At 42.2% G+C, this 20,462-nt stretch overlaps 1 protein-coding gene across 3 annotated transcripts in view; it reads left to right on the top strand.

Annotated features, from left to right (window-relative positions):
- The window catches only part of LOC102572637 (leucine-rich repeat and IQ domain-containing protein 3), a 68,095-nt gene that overhangs the window by 43,309 nt on the left and 4,324 nt on the right, over window positions 1–20,462 (top strand). For all 3 annotated transcript variants that reach the window (XM_014593914.3, XM_059727942.1, XM_059727943.1), the window contains 2 exons: window positions 6,578–6,719; window positions 15,830–16,541. In XM_014593914.3, the coding sequence (XP_014449400.2) occupies window positions 6,578–6,719; window positions 15,830–16,541 (854 nt within the window). The remainder of the gene's footprint in view (window positions 1–6,577; window positions 6,720–15,829; window positions 16,542–20,462) is intronic.

The following is a 20,462-nucleotide window of genomic DNA, read 5'->3' as shown; positions in this document are numbered from 1 at the left end:
TCTCTTTAAAGATTGCAACAAAATTAAACTAAATTTAACTTATACCAATTGTTGATTATGCTGTTATTAAGCATTTTTAAGAATTAGAGAAAGGGATAGGAAAATTGCATCCATTTCCTAAATCTGTGTTTTTACAAAGAAGGGAAAGCACTTTTTGCTAGGTATGAACTGTAAAATATTCTCTGTCTCAGATAATTTTCAAGAATGTCATTCTTAATTATGCTGGAAGTAAGCTTTTTTTTTTTAAAGTAGTATTGCTTTTGAAATTGGCAACCACTGTAAGTATTTCTAAATTTTCTTCATTCCCCTTCAAACAAACATATTTATATATATTATTTAAAAATTCAAATTCTTCTCCTGATTTAAGCCATTAATTTATAGGAGATTAAAGACCTGAACACCCTGCATATAATTATTCAAGATGATAACATTTTTTAGTAACATGGCTACCTCCAGTGCTGATTACAGAAATTCTGATTAGGCAAAAAAAATAAAAACAGACTTAAGCTTAATCAGAGTATGAAATGAATCTTATCCTGTGAATTCTTATACTCTGTGAACTGGGATGCAATTAAAAGGAAAGAAGAAGTATTTCTATAGTAAATTGATTTATAATAATAACAGCTGTTTGAAGCTGTTCACAGGCCTAGCATATGGGAGAAAAGGATTAAAAAGTTGTTCTGGGTGAGATTTGTTATTTATCCCACATCCCTGTAATTTCATGTGGCGCGTACACTTTTCTGAATGCAGAGGAAAATACTACCAAGACAACTTTTACTAATTAGCAAACTTACTGTTTGTTAGATGTTGTCATACAAAGAAGGCAAAGCTAATCTTTGACAAGGTCTTAAGAATATAGTCACTTTGGTGAACTTGGATATAAGGTAATATGATTCCAACCCTAAATATAATATTGAAGAGACTCCTTTTGCATTTTGCCAGTTATATTAGCAAATCCAAGTAACCAGTACAAACTGCCAGCTCTTGACTCCCAAGAGTAAACTCACAGGACCCATTTCAGGCTTGGAATAAAATGTAACAGTCATTGATTTCAGGTATATCTTCTGGTGGTCTAGTTTGCCTTGCAGCCTCTAAGGACTTTTGTATACATTGCACTCAAGCGAAAAGCTGCTTTCTACTTAGAATTTCTAGAGCCATTAAGTGATTCAATACATACGCATCTTCAAATTCAGTGCCTATCAGCAGGCGTTCTTTCTTCATTTTTGTACCTTGCTATTTTACATAATGACAGTGTCCTTCACTTTCCCTGTTGGAAGTGTTAAGGCTATTCCATATTTTCTTCCTTCTTGGAGAATCTTTCACTGAAATTTTAAAATAAGTCTATTCTGTTCAAGTAATCATGATTTTAATTAGGAAGAATAACATGCCATATTTTATCAAGTATTTTTAACATTTGTTTCATGCTTATTATATATTGTTAACTAAGAGAGTCATCTAAGTTTAGGTCATGATACTTATTAAACTAAAGGTATATTTTCTTAGTACTTTGAAAGGCTAGAATTAGAAGCAAAATACCATATTTATTCAAATAGAAGATTTCATAGACATTAGGGCTGGAAGGGACCTTGCGAGATCATTGGGTCCAGCCCCCTGCCCAAGGGGTAGGAAGTCAAATCACCCCAGCAAGATAAACATTCAAGTATTTCTTAAAGGTATCCACAGTAGGTGCTTGAACCACTTCTGGGGGCGGTCTATTCTAGAGTCTGGAGACTCGGACAGTAGAGACGTTTTTCCTTATGTCCAGCCTAAAATGGTGTTCCAGCAGTTTGTGACTGTTAAACCGTGTCTTCCCTTGGGGTGCCTTGGTGAACAGACCTCCTAGTTCCTGATGCAGACCCCTTACATACTTATAGGCTGCCACCAAGTCATCCCTGAGCCTTTGCTTCTCCAGGCTGAAGAGTCCCATGCCTCTCATAAGGCCTGTTGTCTTGACTTCTAATCATGTGCATGGCTCTCCTTTGGACTCTCAAGCTTCTTCACATCCTTTCTAAAGTGTGGAGCCCAGAATTGGATGCAGTACTCCAGCTGCAGCCTCATCAAGGCTGAGTAAAGTGGGAGGATGCCTTCTTGGGTCTTGCTTGAGATGTATCAGTAGATGCAAGCTTGAGTTTTATTTGCTTTGCCAGCTGCAACATCGCTTTGGTGGCTCATGTTCATCTTATGGTCAATCATGACCCCCAAGTCTCTTTCAGTCATGGTGCTAGTGAGTATAGCACTGCCGAGCCTATCTGTATGATGTGGGTTTTTTCTCCTGAGGTGGAGCACCTTGTATTTCTCTGCGCTGAATGCTGTCAGGTTTTGATCCTCCCACCTTGCGAGCCTGTCCAGGTTGGCCTGAATCATCATCCTACCCTCTAGCGTTATCACACTTCCCTATAATTTCATTTCATATGCAAACTTAGCCAGTCTACTTCTCACAGCTGAATCCAGATCATTTATGAATACATTTAAGAGTACTGGTACAAGTACTGAGCCCTGGGGAATACCACTGGTCACCATGCACCATGTTGACTCGGTTTCATCAACTATCACTCTCTGGGTCCCACCTGGAGCCAGTTCCCCAGCCATTAGATCATAAGGTTATTGAGCCATTGGACTGTAAGCCATCAGACTGTAAAATGACCCTACATATAAGATGACCCCCCAGCAATTAGATTCTATAAATGGAAAATTTGTAAATCAGTTATAATTTTCCAGGTATAGAATCTAATTATTGGAGGATTTCCTTGAATCCTAGTCCCTTTCCCTCTGCAGGGAAAATAAATCGGGGGGGAGGGAGGGGGGAGGAGGAGGAGGGTGCATCGGGTAACCCCTTTGCTCTCTGTTACCACCCCCCACCACACTTTATTCCTCTGGCAGCCCCTTCCCCCCTGTCCTTACTGTCAGACCCTGCTCTCCCTGAGCACATGGGAGTGAGGTGCAAATTTGAAAACAATAACTTTGAAATTCAAAATGGCTCTAGCAATATGCATATAGTGCCCATGCACTTAGTTTATCCAGAATTGATGCATGTTACCCTTTTTTTTTTTTTAGTTTTTTTTTTGAACCTGCTGCAAGTTTTAATATGCCCGGTGTCAAACAAGTTCCATAAATACATTTTTGATCAGCACTTTGGTATTTACTTTATGTAGTACACGCTATGCTTGACATTAGTCCAAAGACAAAGGCTCGTTATTTGCTGTATAATTCATTGGGCCGAGCCCCACCAAAGTCAATAGCATTTCCAGTCATGGTGACCCCAGAGCTCAGTATGTGTGTGTACTCCAGATACCCACCTCAAATGATCTGTATGCTAATTAGCCACCACTCATGACTGGAACCAAGTGTTCTTGTCATGAGTCCTAGGATCCTCCAAAAAATTATACGCAGATGAAGCACAGGGCAACTTGATTCAGCTTCATCTCATGAATGGCAGGACCACACTAATCAGGCTGGGAGAGGAGGCAACAGAGGGATTCTGGGTAAACTGTGTGGGCTCTGTTTCATTATGTTTGTAAGGCTAGTTAAGAAACAGCAATCATTGGAAATGAGAAAGAAAGGCACAGCTCAGCTATGGGAATGAAGAATAAATAAAAGTATGCAATATTGTGGCTCACCATGGCTTGTAAAAGAATCAGCGGTGAGGGGGACTGCACTTAATGGGCAATACCATATATTGGTATTATTCAGGTGGGTTGTGGTGGAAAGTCTGTGTACTCTTCTTGGTGTTCTTCTGTGGTGGCAGATTTCAGGACCCTGACCAGAGAAGTAGTTTTCTACAGACATGAGACCAAACAGCAAGGGGCCCCAATGGCTCGCTTGGACCAGTTCATCTCTTGCTTCAAGTATGCCTTGTAGAAAGCCAAGAACCTGCTCATAAACACTTGGATCCCACAGTCGAGGACTATATACAAATGGGGCTGAGTGAAATGTACTGGTACTGCAGGAAGACAGAAGAGGATGATGGGAAAGAAATGGCTGACCTTATATGGTAGATAGAGGACTGGCACAGAGTTTTCAGAGGCAAACTGTCTGAAGAGAACAACGAATGAAAGCACTGGAATAGTGATAGGTGTGCGGTGCAAACTATGTAACTGGACTAAAATAGTTTAAATATCAAAGTATGCTTTGGTATGCCAAGTGAACCACAGTGGTCACTTGACAGGTTATTAGAGGTACAGTTGTGTGTGTGTGTGTGTGTGTGTGTGTGTGTGTGTGTATAGAAATAAATATTCTGCAAAACAGAAATAGTGATAGTTTCTCCCACCAGTGTTTTTTTAAACTGGGAAGGGTGTCAGAGCTTGCTCCAGCCCCTCTCAGTGGCAGCCCAGTGCTTATTCCTTCCTGGGGTACATTGGTAGGTCCCTAGCTATAGGTAGGTACTCTATGTCTATAATATGTCCTTCGTTCACTTTCTACAACTATATTGGTGGGAGATGGGCAGAGATATATCTGTATTCCCCGATATACTAGCCAGCACACTTGAACTGATGTGAAATAGGCAGTAAATAGCTAGGCAGAGCTTGTTGGTAATTATAAATTCCTTACTGAAAGAAAAAATAAGATTCAGAGAGTATATAGCAATAGAGACAGAGGTAGAACAAGGTCAAATGGTTACAATTCTCTCATAGATTACGACTTTGGTTATAATGGGGCAGTTTGCCACTTGATGTTTTCATACCAAATAATTTGTAGCAAATAATATTTATATAATAATATCAATAAATTGCAAATGGTATTATTAAAACCAGGTCTTATTCTATACTGCAAAGGATTTTTAGCCATAAAAAATTACGTTATACTGTTTATTGCCTGTTCTGACTATACCAGATTTTTCTTTCAATAATGTCTAAAATTATGTCTGTGGAAAGTTGTACTGGTTCTTCATTAACAGCCTGTTATAGCAGCCTTTAATCATATCAATGAGACTTTTTCCATGAGTAGGTATTATGTGTGTAAGTGTTGTAGAAAGGGGTCCTCTGTCGTGCCACTTCATACACATCCTTAAAATCAAGCTCTTCATGACCTATAAATGTTGAGAGGTTGCTGAATAATTTGTTCTTTATGTCTCAAATAGAAAAAGACCCCCTATTAATTAATGATGGAAGGTCTATTTAAATCAATTTTCAGAATTTCTTTAGCGAATGGATCTGTCTTACTGGAGTGTTGTACTTGAAAATAGTTATTCTGAATTGTGTCAAGCCTATGCGTGTTTCTATTTTTTAATGTAATTAGTATCTTTGAAAGGACTGGATGGGAATTGGTTATAAGAGCTGGAATCTTCCATGTTTAATCTACAACTGATGATCTAGTTCAGAATGGTAGGGATCAAAAATGCATCTTATTAAAGGCCTAGTATGGGAAATAAATTGACAACACCTGAATTTGGCAGGTAAATAGGCAACCTTCTTTGGAGATGTGTTATAGGATGTACTGAAAAAGCTCATTTGAAAAATTGTTAATTTGGTACTGGCCCAAAATAGTAATTATTAGGTGCGTCTTCATGAGATGCTTTACCATGCAGTTGACTAATTGACTGCATGGTAGAGCATTACCATCTACACATGCAGGTGCTTACTACACACTAAATTAGTCTACTGCGCATGCATCGCTACTACATAGTAGTCATGGGCTACTATGCAGTCATCGTCTTGTGTAGATGCTGCCAGTGTGCGCTAAATTATGGGTTCAGTTTTTCAAGAAGTTACTGATTGATTTGCAAAATCTTAGGCCTGAGAGACTGGGTAACTCAGCTTCTGTAACACATTGCCAAAACTTTTCAACTAAGTACAGGTCACCAGTATGAATCTGGCTCATATGAAAAGTTAGAAAAAATGTTATCATCTGATTGCTCTTCCGTGGCATATGAGATGAGTTTCTTTATTAGCTCAGTTTCTAATTATGAAATACCTACCTTATAATGCATGGTATTTTAGTCAGTTCAAGCTGGCATTTTTGTTTTCAGATTCAATAAAAAAATAAATAAAAATTGGTGAGAACAAAATAAAACCATCTCTTGCTCTAAGGTTGGAAACTCTGGGTCAGGAGTTGAACATGTGTACATGACAATGAATTTATGTTGTGTATACTGTACCAGTCATGTTGATAAATAAAGGGAGTCAGTTGCAGTCAAGCATATTTTACAAGCATTGCATTTACTTAAATATGAAAATATAAACTTTTTCTTAGTGAAACTGCTTGCTTGTTCATACAGTAAAATATAAGGTGCCCTCATCATTTACAAACTGCAGAGGAAGGCATCTTGATGTAACAGATGATGAGTTGAAGGGTTGTTTAGTCTAAAAGCTGGGATTTATTCCAGAAGCACAGAGGTATATGGAGTTGGAACAAGTAACCAGCCAGCCATGTGTATAGAGACACTGGCTGGAGACACATTTTTTGCAAGAAAGGGGTAGTAACTTTCCAAAAAAATCAGGAGAAGGGAATTTTTTCCCAAAACATTAAGTGCATATATACAGTATTATATTTTTGAGGAATAATAGTATATTAGTACCACAAATCTTCATTTATTTGATATAGCAGTATATCTAATTACAAAAATGTATTTTGTTAACAGGTCTTCTCTATGGATAATTTTAAAGAGCCTCCTGTTTTATGTCTTGGAAGAGAAAAACAACCAGTTATCTCTATTTTACCTACATTGGGGAAAAAAGAAAGAAAAATTAAACTAGAGGAACGACGAATTCCACTGAGGAAGGGTTAGTCACATTATTCTTTTATAGTACTTTATAAAATTAAAAAGAAATACACTAACTATAAATAAAATTAAGCTACTAGGAGAACATTAGCAACCATTTTAGCTATTTATTATAGGTACAGCTGGTAGTTCTAAGTGTGCAGTTGCTTATAACTCTGCCAAACTCTAACTCACTGGATTGAAAGTTTACATTTTGGTTCTCTCTCTTGACCTGTTTCATTAATTCAATCAGAATGGTCCAGCCAATTCTGAGAATGAGAACACAGACAGCAAAATCTGTGCCTTGACAAATTTCATTCCCCTTTTTTTTTTAACAGCATTCATACTCGCAAACTTTAGATCAAGAATTTGAAATATGGTGGGGGAAATTTTCCTTTATACCAAGAGAATGTTTTCCTATTTTGGTAAAAATACACTCAAATTTGACCAGGTTTATAAGCCTTTGAAAATTTCTGAACCCCTCTGTCAAGGGTTCAGAAACTGTAATTATTAAAATCTTCAAAGATTTTAGTCACTGAGTTTGCTCAAACTTTTTGTGACTCCTGGTGCTGACCAGGTACCATCCCCAGAGAGCAAATGTGCATGCTTCCTATAGCCAGGGCTAGAAAGGCAAAACTAGACTTCCACTGTAAGAGCTTCTCTGGGCCAAGATGGGAGTCAGGCACTAGAACCAAAGGGAGTGAGCCTCTTTGCCTTATGTACTCACATGCTGGCATAAAGAAGAATGAAGGGAGAGGCTGTTATGTTTGTCCTAGGCTTTTCATAAATAAATGATTCTAGCCATGAGTATGGGAAAGAGTGCTGCCAAATTAAAAAACAGAATATATTGTAAACTTAACGTAAAACTATACATGCATTGACATTAGCAGATTTAACAAAAAAATGGCTAGTACTGTTCCTCAAGTCCCTAAGGATTCTGATTCCTTCCTTTCTCTTTGGTGATCCCAGAGTATTTATATCTTTGGTAATATTTTCATTACTTACAACATTGCACCTGTACCTTCAATATCCTGATAATTGGCTATTCAAAGTTTGCTTTCCTTGAGAAGAATATTCCAGAGCATACTATGTGCAAAGTTTCAAGTTTGACTCTAGGAGTTCTGCTGAGTTAGGACTACATACACTGTCAGTAAGAAAAATGAGATGGATGCATGGATTCCCCAGAAACAAAGATACTTTGTTTGTGGAAGCTTAGGAAACAACAAAGATAAGGAGAAGGAGACCATCAAGTTTTAAAGCAACAGAATAGGGGACTGCAGAGAGAGCATCCCTTCAACTAATCTCCCATATGTAAAAACCCAGGGCTATTACTTTTCACATCCTTATTAGGCTCATGGATAGTTGACTGGCAAACTACCTTAGGCTGCATACAGACATTCATTTCTACTGGAAGGAATTTCTTCTGATACAAAAATAACCTGGGAGATGCACCATACGGATGTTCCTCCAGCCCAAGTGGGCTGCTCTCTAGGCCTCTCCCACCCTTATGGGAACCCATTAATTAAACAGCCTGCCTGCTTTACTGCCTGGGAAGGTGGCAGGCTGTCTAGCACTTGGCAGGTGCTGAAAAGCAGCAGCTCCTACATATAGTTTGGGAAACTGCGCCCTTCCTCCAATCTGCCTATTGGCTGATTGACAGCAGGAGGGCATTCTCCCATGATGGGAGCCTTCCAAGTTCACTCTCAACAGAATAGTCCCTGCTTCTTGCACTTCTCCAGGCTGACCTGGAAGAGTACAGGGAACCTGGGTCAAGAAGACTTGCTTGGAGCCCTTGTCCCACCTGCTGGCTTTTATGTGTCCACCTGCTGCTCATGAGGGTGGCAGGGGAAAGCTAGCAGGAGTTCCTGAAACCAAGGACTTTCCATTTTTGGTAAGAGATGGAGCTGTGGCTGCTGCTCCCCTCACCTCCTAGTCTATGGGATGAAGGGAGCAGTTTACCCCTGTACCATCTTCACAAGACCAGAGTGACCTCAATCTCAAAAAGACAGGGAGTCTTTCCCCTGGCTCCACTCCTTCCAGTCTCCAGGATGAGTTACGATGAGTTATGATTACTCGGGAAAGCAGAATAAAGAATGTCATCTTACTGGACAAAGTCTCAAAAGCATTGTAGATCTGTAGGGCCAGATCAAGGTTGTTGACGTAGGTACTTCCATTATGAATGCTGTAGTGGAACTATGAATGCTGACCATAAGACACCTCAAGTTGACTGCAAGTCAATATGAACATTTTAGAGCTTGTCTATTGTCCTATGGGAGCATTTTCTCATTCTGTGGGCACAGTCCAGACCCAGATCTTCCTCCCATGAGGCTGCTCTGAGCTCCCATGAGGCTGCCTGCTTTCAGACCTGCCAGACTTGTTGTTCCTGTGCTACTATTGCATATTGACTCTGCAGTTCCTATGGTTCTAAAACTAGAATCAGTAAGCAAAGTAGATATGCCTGGAATGCATAGAAAGGAATGGATTTGAGCTGTAAACAGCTAAGTAATCCCTCTTGTGGCTACAGCCATATGGTAAATTCAGTTCCTGTGTAAAAATAAGATTGAGTTATTAACTCAAAAAAAAGAAAAAAAAGAAAAAAAGGAAAAGGCTAATAAATCACTTGATGCTTCTTACTACTTTGTCTGTAGTAGAGGGCATGAGTGATGTGGCAGGCATGAATCCCTTGAGATTCCTGCGCTCACAGCAGGGCATGGGGCACAGGGCTGTAGCCAAGCCGGACCAGCTCTGGGCATAAGCTGCCTCCACAGCCCAGTGGACAGAACCCAGCATAGGAGCAAGTGCCATACCTCCATGGCCACTAAGGTGAGGCACAGCAGCGATGTTGGTGCAGAGTTGTGCCCCAGCTGTGGCCAGGCAGGCAGGGGGCACCTCAACTTGTCAGCCATGGTGGCATGGCACTGTCTACTGCACCGGGTCCTGCCCACTGGGCCACAGAGGCAGCTCCTGCCTGGCTGCATCCCTTTGCCCCACACCCTACTGTGGGTGCAGAAAAATCAGGGGGCGCATGCCCCCCTGGTTGCATCACCTTGGCCCCCTTGCCCCTTTCCACTATGTTGCCTGTGCTATCCTGCCCCCCCTAACATGTTACCTGTGTCCCCATCCTCCTCAATGCATTGTCTATGCCTCCCCTCACTGCTCCAGTGTGTCACCTGTGCCCCCTGCCCCCATAGATTTACCTAGAAGGAGCTGAAGGAACTGCTCTCCATTGCTGCTTGGTTTGTAATTTCCTCAGGTTTGGGCCCAACAGCCCTCTTTCTGAGATGGGCCAGGGTCCTCAAGCCCCCGTGTACTCAGCACCAATGATAAGTATAGAGATCTGAGAGGAGTATATGAGCTAATGCACCGTTTTATGTACTGTGACATGCAAACAGTACAACATAAATTATGGAGATAATGTCACATTTTCAGTTTGTACTATTGCCAGTGTGATCCTTAACATTGCTTCAGCAAATTTGTAAAACATTCTTATTGGTAGCATTTTAGAAGTTCATAAAAAATTAAGAAGTAATTGCCTAGACACTATCTTTCCTGCTTGGTGCAGGGGGCTGGACCTGATGATCTTCAGAGGTCCCTTCTGGCCTTATAGTCTGTGAATGTCTATGTTTCAGCAGACCACGCCCTACACAAGAGACGTTTCAGAATATTTTTATATTCATAATATGAAGATAATTTGTGTCATAGTATAGCATTGTTAATCTGAGGTATAGCACCACTATGTTATTAATGAGACTACCATCTATTATGCATATTTATCTGCCTACAGAAAAAGTGGACTGCACATAGTGTTGCAGTTTGTTTAGTTGTCACTGTAGGAGTAATATATCTTTCTTCTTTCTCATTATGCTAAGGTATTTTAGAGGAGGTTTTATCTTATTCAAAAAGCTATATTGTGAGTTTTTGTAATTAATCTTCCTTGGTTTCCTAAAACAACTTACTTTGATCAGTGATGCACTTATGCAATTCGAAATCATGTGTAAAGGATTTTGGAGAATGCTTATTAAATTCCATGTCTGAAAAAAAATATATAAGTATTCTGTATATATTGCACAGTTGTTTGGAGCTGCATTGCAGTATGTAGTCACTAGACCCTGTGGGAAGTATGTGGCATAATACTGCCCTATGGATGGCTTGGGAAGAATTGTGCTAGTCTTGTACAGCACTTCAATAACATATATGCCCCTAGCTGGGGTTTGTTTTTAAGCCAGCCACCCTTTCAGAGGGTGGGAGGGTTGGAAATCATGTCATAAGCAGACTCTTCCCAGTCTCAGTATTGCAGTCCTGATTGATAATAAACTTTCATGTAACCTAGATTGTCAACTGTTTGTACTAGTGTGATTTGCTGGGGTTATCTCTGCTTGTTTATGCAAAGGGCACTAACAAGCATGGCAGATTCTCTCCAGCTTTTATATATTAATCCCATTTTATTTTCCTTATCCACTTTCCCAACTATTGAATACTCTTCTGTGTTTTTACTTCATTTTTATTTGATTCCTTCTGTTTAAAATTCTGGGGTTTTTTGCTCTTCCTTGGTGACTTAGGGTGACCCCATGCTTGCAGTGCAGTGTGGGGTGCTTTTAAAAGCACCTGTTGCTGCGGTGAAGGTGTTTTAGTTCAAAAGTGCACTGCCGCCATTTTCTCAATGCTCATGCGCATTTCACCATTGATACAAATGCACAGGATGCAGCACTGGGCACCTCAGCTCACATGCAGAGCAGACTCGATTAATCAAGTCGGAGCAGACAAATATGTGTATAAATGCCCTTACTGTCTCATTTTCTTGTTCTGTGAAGTATTCCTCTCAAGGGCATTTGAAATTAGATCTGATTGTCTGTGAGGTCAGGAGGAACTTCTTGTTGAATGTTCTGCCTTAATGAATGGTTTGCCTCATAAATGTATTTTCTGTTTTGCCAGTGGCAGAACTTTTAGGCTTTTTTGTTTTACTAGCCAGGTAGTGGTCTATCAGGTAAAGCATTATTCCAGGGGGGGAGCAGGATCAAGTGACATCACCTCTTGAATGCATGGGCTATGGTAGGAGAAGGTATACACATTTAAACCTACTAGTATGTGGAAAGCAGGGCCTTGCAATTTGCAGTGGTACTACCACCCCTATTAAAACTAAGTGTAGTTCACTGTTGGCTATTGCCCTGACATACATAGCTGGCTTCATTTGGTGCACTAGTTTCATAGTAGATAGGGGTCAGAAGGGGCCCGAATAGATCATCTAGTCTAACCCCCCTGCCACTGGTTGGATCCACACGTTAGGATCACATGGCCCCAGACAGGAGTTCATCCAAACTCTTTTTGAATTTACCCAAGGTAGGAGCAAGGACCACTTCCCTAGGAAGTTGATTCCAGATCCTAGCTACCCTGACAGTGAAATAGTGCTTCCTAATCTCTAACCTGAACCTATTCTCCAGCAGCTTCTGGCCGTTGTTCCTTGTCACCCCAGGTGCTGCTCGGGAGAATAGGGTTCTTCCTATTTGCTGCTGATCTCTCCTAAGAAGTTTGTAGGCAGCCACCAAATCCCGCCTCAGCCTCCGCTTGCTGATGCTGAACAGGTTCAGGTCCCTCAGCCTCTCCTTATAGGGCCTGCCCTTTTGCCCTCCAACCAAGCGGGTGGCCCTCCTCTGAACCCTCCTTCTTAAAGTGCAGTGCCCATAACTGAATGCAGTACTCCAGTTGAGGCCAGAGCAATGTCACGTAGAGGGGGAGTATCACCTCTCTGGACAGGCTTGAGATGCATCTTTGGATGCACAACAAGGTGCGGTTGGCTTTGCTGGCTGCAGTCTGGCATTGGCGGTTCATGTTCATCTTGGAGTCAATAATGACTCCAAGATCCCTTTCCGTCTCTGTGCTCACAAGGGGGGAGCTCCCCAGCTTGTGTGTATGCTGTGGATTCCTTCTTCCCAGGTGCAGCACCCTGCATTTATCTACATTGAACCTCATCCTATCACCATCTGCCCACTTCTGTAGTCTGTCTAATTCTAATTGCAGCCTCCTTCTCCCTTCAAGTGTGCCTACCTCTCCCCACATCTGGATGTCATCGGCAAACTTGGACAACGTGTTTTCCACCCCCTCGTCCAAGTCACTGATGAAGATGTTGAACAGTGTAGGCCCTAGGACTGTGCCCTGGGGGACCCCACTGTTCATATCCCTCCAGGTCGAGTATGACCTGTCCACCACCACTTTCTGGGTGCACCCCATCAGACAATTTTTGACCCTTCCAACTGAGTAGGCATCAATACCACAGTCACTCAGTTTATTAATGAGAATGGGGTGAGAGACCATTGTCAAAGACCTTCTTAAAATCCAGAAAGACTATGTCCACAATGACACCATCATCCAGGGATTTAGTTACTTGGTCATAAAAAGCAATCAGGTTGGTCTGGCAGGACCTGCTTTTGATGAACCCATGTTGATTTCCCTTGGGCATGATCTCCCTTGCTGGCCTCTCACAAATGTGCTCCTTAATGATTTTTTCAAGGATTTTCCCCAAGACTGATGTGAGGCTTATGGGCCTATAGTTTCCCGGGTCCTCCTTCCTCCCTTTCTTATAGATGGGGACCACATTAGCTAGTTTCCAATCTCTGGGCACCTGGCCCGTGGACCAAGACCACTTATACAACTGGACCGGGGCACAGCAATGACCCCCGCCAGCTCCCTCAACACCCGTGGGTGGAGGGCATCAGGGCCCGCAGATTTGAAAACATCCAGCCCTTCCAGTAGATCCCTAACTACTTCTGCCTAGACCTGAGGCCTGGCAGTGCTATCCCCAAGATTGCCCCTACCTGTGGTGGGAGAGCTGTCCTGTTCCCTGTCCAAGAAAACAGAGGCAAAGAACGTGTTAAAGATTTCGGCTTTCTTGTCTGGCGTAGCCACAAGATTACCATTTGAGTCTAATGGGGGCCCTACGTTACCCAGTGCCCGCTTCTTACTCCCAATGTATTTGAAGAAGGACTTTTTGTTGTCCTTAATCCTGGTCACTAGCCTGAGTTCCACCCCCACATTGGCCTTCCTAGTGGCCCTCCTACACTCACGGGCCAAGGAAGAGCATTCCTCCTTGGTGATAGACCCTTTCTTCCACCGGGTGTACACCTCCTTTTTGGCCCTCAGGCATTCTCGAATGCCTTTGCTGAGCCATGGGGGCTTCAGAGCACTTTTACCCCCCTTCTTTCTCTCGGGGATTGTCACACTGTGAGCCTGGAGGATCATCCCTTTAAGGTATGACTATCCCTCATGGATTCCCATCTCTTCTAACTTTTGGGCCCTCAGTGCTTCCCCCACTTATCTCCTAAGTTCGTTGAAGTTGGTCCTTCTGAAGTCAGGGGCTTTAGTCTTGGTATAAGCCCTCAACACCCTGTGCTGGATGGTGAATTCCAGCAGGCGATGATCACTGTCACCCAGGTGGTCAAGGACATGCAGTCCCCTCACCAGGTCATCCCCAGTGGCCAAGACCAGGTCCAGCAAGGCATTGCCCTAGTGGGGCTGTGCACCTCCTGGATAAGGTGGAGGTCTTGTATTTCAGCTAGGAACCTACGCGAACGGTCAGACCTGGCTGACTAGTGCATACAGATGGTCAGACTAGTGCATACAGATGGTTTCCAACTGAATAAAAACACAGATCAAGACATGTTAAAGATTCTTGCTGAAGTCTGTGATGGTAGTTCAGCAAAGCATTTTGGATCAGACTGAATTTCAACAAGGACCATGCCTTTTCCATTAATTCAGCTAATTTGACTCAATAAGTTATTAAGTAAAAACTGCTGTCAATTTGGCACCAGGCCACATCTGTCTTTATTTGTGACCTGGCACAAGGCAAATCACTTCCTTTTAACACAGCGACACTTTTGACTATTAATTTGTTTTTGACCCTGCTCCTGAAGAATTATTCATACCACCTCCAAAGTGATATCCGTAGAAAGTACAAAACAGCAAGAGCAAAAAGCATTCGCAAGTTATGAGAAACAGTTATTGTCATTTTTTTTGCATGCTGCGGTTGTTTGAATCTTCTTTTATCATGCTTTGCAATACAAAGAATATTTATGGCTTTGTAGCAGGCTTGAAATAGAAGGCTTTTGTGATAAACAGACAAACTAGCTTAATTTTGCATTTCATCCTTTGCAAAAATAATTCATAGCCTTGCATATGCCTATGCTGTAAACAGTTCCCCATAAATAAAACCATATAACAATAGTTTGAAAAGCATTATGCTAAGAATTTAATAGGGAGAAAGAATCTGTTGTGGACCTGAATATAGAGGAACTTGCACAAGATGCTGACATTTAATTTTAAAGAGATACAGTGAAATAAATATAGTTAAACCATGCAGGCAAGGGATATATTTAAAATGTGATTAGGAACTGGAGTTGTTTATAATCGTATTCTTAAGAAGTTACATTTTTATGTTGCAATTTTAAAATGTCAATTAAAAGTCTGTCTCTAAAAAAAAAAAAAAAAAAGCAACAAATATAAGAACTTTTGAAGCTTTCAGAAAAGATTTTATTTGTATTTAGCTTGGGTGTAATGACGCAACTGGGCACTAAGATTAGCTGTTTTCACACAAGCAGTGACAACTTCTGATTGTGACTGCTAGCATGATCGTGAAGCTGCAATGGCACTGCTTCCTACTACCCCAAGTTAGCACCTGGGGTGGCTGCCTTGGTTTATACCACTGGTATTTTGCTGGGTAGTAGAATACTTTTCTGATCCAAAAACTTCTCAGGCTGATTGATACACTTCTATCAACTTCACTGGGAGCTGGATTAGGGCTAAAAGAATAGTAGTTTATTAAATACTTTTTAAAACTTTTACATGGCAATTTTGACTTCAATAAAATGTTCTTATTAGGCTTTTATTCCAAGGCATTTTTTTTTACCTTAAAGTATGATAAATAAACAAACTCTGGTAGATATTAGTGCAGTCTCAGTTAGACAAGAATGTTTTAGTCCAGTTTCAAAGAATTATCGTGTTTAATTCAATCTAATAAGACTTCAGTACAGTATTCTTATCAGCAGACATTAAATTCTAATAAAATACTGAACTATTAAGAACAATAATAGTTTTAATTAAAAATTACATCCTAACTTTAATATTTTATTCTTTATTTTGTAGGTTCCTTGGACATGGAGAAACCAAATATGGAGGAGCAGGTAGAAAATAAGCTCTCAGTAGGTAGAGCAGATTTTTATTCAGTGAGGGATAAACTTCCATTATTTCAAAAGAAAGGAGAAGAAATTTGGCATGCTGTACATGGATTTCATTCTGGTATTCATCCTAATTGCCAGAGTAAAGCTCTGCATTGCCCAATCAGGATAGAGAAAAGGATTTTTGCTAAAATGTATGGATCTGGAATACTTGGACCACTATATGATATCGATAAATTTCATAAGGAGAGTAAGCAACATGACATCCAAACTAGAAAAGAACTTAGGGTTATGCAGATGAAGAATGCTAAAGACAAAGTTAAGCACAATGTTGAAGGATTTCTTTGGGAGAAAAAACATGGTGCTCAAATAAGGTGCAAAAAAGATGATATAAGAATTCGGGAAGCTTTACAACAGTGTGAAGTGACAAGATCAAAATATATTGAAGATGTTAGGGAGGGGCATGCTCAGTTTCTAGAAAAAAAGAAACAAAAAGCATCAGAGTATTCATTTGTTCAAGAGTTCAGCACTCAGCATGTTGCCTTGACACAGAGTTTCTCAAAACTAGACAGAATGAAGAAATGCAAGGAATCTGTAAAGGAGAAAGAGAGAATTGTTACAGAATGTAAAGAAAAAGTGAAAAAATGTAAGGAGTTGATTAAAAGTCTTCAGGAGCAGAGGTATGTTGTTTTTTAGCTGTTAGCATTGTGAATATGAATGTAGCATGCAGATATGACTAAAATACTTGTGCTCATTGGAATGCTAAGAGCTTCTAATGTTTTGTATGGAATGTTTAGTATTTTTGTGATAAGTCACACTAAAACAGCCCCACAAATTGATCAGAAGTTGGATTACAGTACTGTAAATGAAGAGTTCCTATAAAATAGAAGGAGGAACACAAAATAAAGAAAAGCTTTAAGAACATCTTTAACTTCTTTCTTAAGGGAACTCTGTCCCTTGAACCTAATCTGAGAACATGCACTTGAGGCAAGAAGAACATGGAACTTGAAGGACCTCAGTGGCCTGAATAGTTATTTCTTTCCTTCTGTGCAGAAAGGATAGTAGATAACAAACTAATAATTCAGAGAGAACTTCTCCTTGCTCACCCTGCTCTATACTGTAGTGTGGAAGTTCTCCATGTAGAACACTTTCAGAGGAAAGAGAAGGGTTTGCCCTTTTTATAAGTTGTGCCACATTTCAATGCTAAGATACTTAAGGAAAAATTCCAGGAATAAAATACTGTTTTTGCTTTTGCATTATGAGCTTTAGACTAGTTAGCCATGTGGTAATTCAAATTGGGTTCCTTTTATATCCTGACAGAACTCGGTCAACAAACATGTCTGATCTAGTCTCAGGCAATGGTCCACACTTAAGCCATACCATACGCTTAGTACTGACAAGGTGTCTGATGCTGATGCGCCCAATATCCTTGACTGTGATGCTAATCTGGTAGAGATGTTTCTGGCACCAGTGTTCTTAGCACTGAAATTATTTTTGGTACTGAGGGATTTTGCAGTGACTCACCATTGGTATCTCCAGCTGTAAGATAGTCTTCTGTTTCAGTATTGACTGAAATAGTCTGATACTATTACAGTACCAGCCCATTCTTTAGCTCTGAGTCCCAGTTCATTGCCAGTCCATTAGCTCTCATGGTGGGGCAGACTCACATTTATCTCAACAATTTGGTTAGGGTAATCTCACCATTACAAACAGAATTTGTTTTTCTTCCTCTTCTAAGTACAAATAGGGGGGTATCCTCAATACAGTCACATATTTCCTGTTCCTGTGTCCCTAGGAATCTAGGTTCTGTCACGAGCCGTAGACCTTTGGGATGTCATAGAGAGTGAACAACATGAGATCCACTCCATGTCTCTAGCCTCTTACAGTCTTGACCACAATGGATTCTTACAAGAATTGGCTCCTTTCTTACAGAACTTTGTAGAATTGCTTAAATATGGTGGCTGGTATAAACAGGAAGAACAGGAAAATGAGGAACAACATCTGTAATTGGAAGAGTCCTGATCTGTCCCTGTGGTAGTGTCCTGTTTCTCACTAGATGAGGTAGTAGCACCATTCATTTGCACCCTTTCAAATGATTTTAAAGACATTTCAGGCCCTTCTGAACTGTGTAGCAGTCATGTTCAAAACCCAGGACAAATCTAGTAAATATCTGGACATTATACACGTCCCATGCCTAGAGATTTTTTTCCACTCCAGTTAACAATAAGCAGTTGAAACTAACAACAGGTACTCTGCTCTTAAATCTCATAAAAGCACATTTAAATCATTCTGGAGGTAACTGGAGGATTCATTTGGGTTAGGGGTGGTCAACCTGAGGCACAGGTACCACAAGTGGCATGGGCAACCTTGTGCGTGTGGCACATGGCAGGTCAGGAATGGAGTGGGGGATACAGCAACATATCAGACAGAGAGCACAGGACAGGGAACATAAAGCACAGCAACAGATTGGTCAGAGAGCATTGGGCACAGCAGAACACAGAACAGATTGGACAGGGGAAGGGGATTGGAGTGGAACTCAGGGAGGGTGCACAGCCCCACCAGGGAAAGACGCCTTGTTGGATCTGGTCCTGGCCATGGGTGATGACCTGGTGAGGGGTCTGTGGGTGCTCGACCACCTGGGCGACAGTGATCATCGCCTGCTGGAATTCACCATCCAGCACAAGGTGGCAAAGGCCTGCAGCAAGGCAGCAGCCCTGGACTTCAGGAGGGCAGATTTCAATGAGGTAAGGAGAATAGTTGGGGAAGCACTGAGGTCCGGGAGGGGAGGGGAGTCGGGTGTCTAATAGGAGTGGTCGTTTCTTAAGGAGACGGTCCTCTAAGCCCAAAGGGAGGTAATCCCAACGTGGATCAAAGGGGGCAAGAGGGTGCAAAAGCCGCCATGGCTCACCAAAAGTATACGGGAACATCTAGCTAAAAAGGAGGTGTACACCGAATGGAAGGATGGGGCCATGACCAGGGAGGACTATACCTCAGTTGCTCAGGGCTGTAGGGGAGCAGTCAGGAAGGCCAAGGCAGAGATGGAACTGGGACTAGCTACCTGGATCAAGGACAACAAGAAGTCCTTTTTTTAAATACATAGGGGGTAAAAAGAAGGTACTGGGTAACGTGGGGCCTCTGCAGGACACGCTAGGAAATCTGGTTGTTGCACCAGACAGCAAAGCTAACCTATTTAACAATTTCTTTGCCTCCATTTTTCTGAGCAGTGACCGGGTCACCCCCCACCCACCGGGACCCCCATAGGACCCAGGGGAAGCGCACCCAGACCTAGGGTCAGTGAGGACCTAGTCAGGGAACTTCTGGAGGGACTGGATGTATTTAAATGAGTAGGTCCTGACGATCTCCACCCCAGAGTGCTGAGGGAATTAGCAGAGGTCGTTGCAGGACCCCTAGCACGGCTTTATGAGCACTCATGGTGCTCTGGCATGGTGCCAGAGGAGTGGAAAAGGGCCAATGTGGTTCCCATTTTCAAAAAAAGGAGGACCCAGGAAACTATAGGCCAGTCAGTCTTACCTCAATCCTGGGTAAGCCTTTTGAGAGAATTATCCTGGCACATGTCCATGAGGAGCCAGCAGGGGAGATCATGCTTAGGGGCAACCAACATGGGTTCATTAGAGGCAGGTCCTGTCAGACCAACCTGGTGGCCTTCTACGACCAGGTCACAAACTCCTTAGACACGGGTGTAGCTCGGATGTAGTCTTTCTGGACTTTAGGAAGGCCTTCGACACTATCTGTCACCACATTCTCATTAAGAAACTAGGAGACTGTGGCGTCGACACCTACACAGTCAAATGGGTCACTAGTTGGCTGGAGGGCTGCACCCAGAGAGTGGTGGTGGACAGGTCTTATTCGACCTGGAGGGATGTGGGCAGTGGGGTCCCCTAGGGCTTGGTCCTCGGGCCTGCACTGTTCAACATCTTCATCAGCGACTTGAACGGAGGAGTAAAAAGCACCCTGTTCAAATTTGCAGACGACACTAAGATATGGGGGGAAGTGGGCACACCAGAAGGGAGGAATAGACTGCAATTGGACCTAGACAGGTTACAGGGGTGGGCGGATGAGAACAGGATGGGTTTCAGCACTGACAAGTGCAAGGTGCTGCACCTGGGGAGGAAGAACCAGCAGCATACCTACAGGCTGGGGAACTTCCTTCTTGTCAGTGCAGAGGCAGAAAAGGATCTTGGAGTCATTGATACCAAAATGAACATGGGCCAACAGTGTGGGGAAGCGGTCAGGAAGGCCAACCGTACTTTGTCATGCATCCACAGATGCATCTCAGGCAGGTCCAAGGAGGTGATCCTCCCTCTCTACGCGACACTGGTCAGGCCACAGTTGGAGCACTGCATCCAGTTCTGGGTGCCGCACTTCAGGAGGGATGTGGACAACATGGAGAGGGTCCAGAGAGGCCTCTCGCATGATCAGGGGTCAGCAGGGCAGGCCCTACGAGGAGAGGCTAAGGGACCTGAACCTGTTCAGCCTCCATAAGAGAAGGCTGAGGGGGGATCTAGTGGCCATTTACAAACTAGTCAGGGGGGACCAGCAGGCATTGGGAGAGTCCCTGTTCCCCTGAGCACTACCAGAAG

Source organism: Alligator mississippiensis, chromosome 5 (assembly GCF_030867095.1).
Source record: "Alligator mississippiensis isolate rAllMis1 chromosome 5, rAllMis1, whole genome shotgun sequence".
Classification (NCBI taxonomy): Eukaryota; Metazoa; Chordata; order Crocodylia; family Alligatoridae; genus Alligator; species Alligator mississippiensis.
This window is presented reverse-complemented; position numbering and strand designations above follow the sequence as displayed.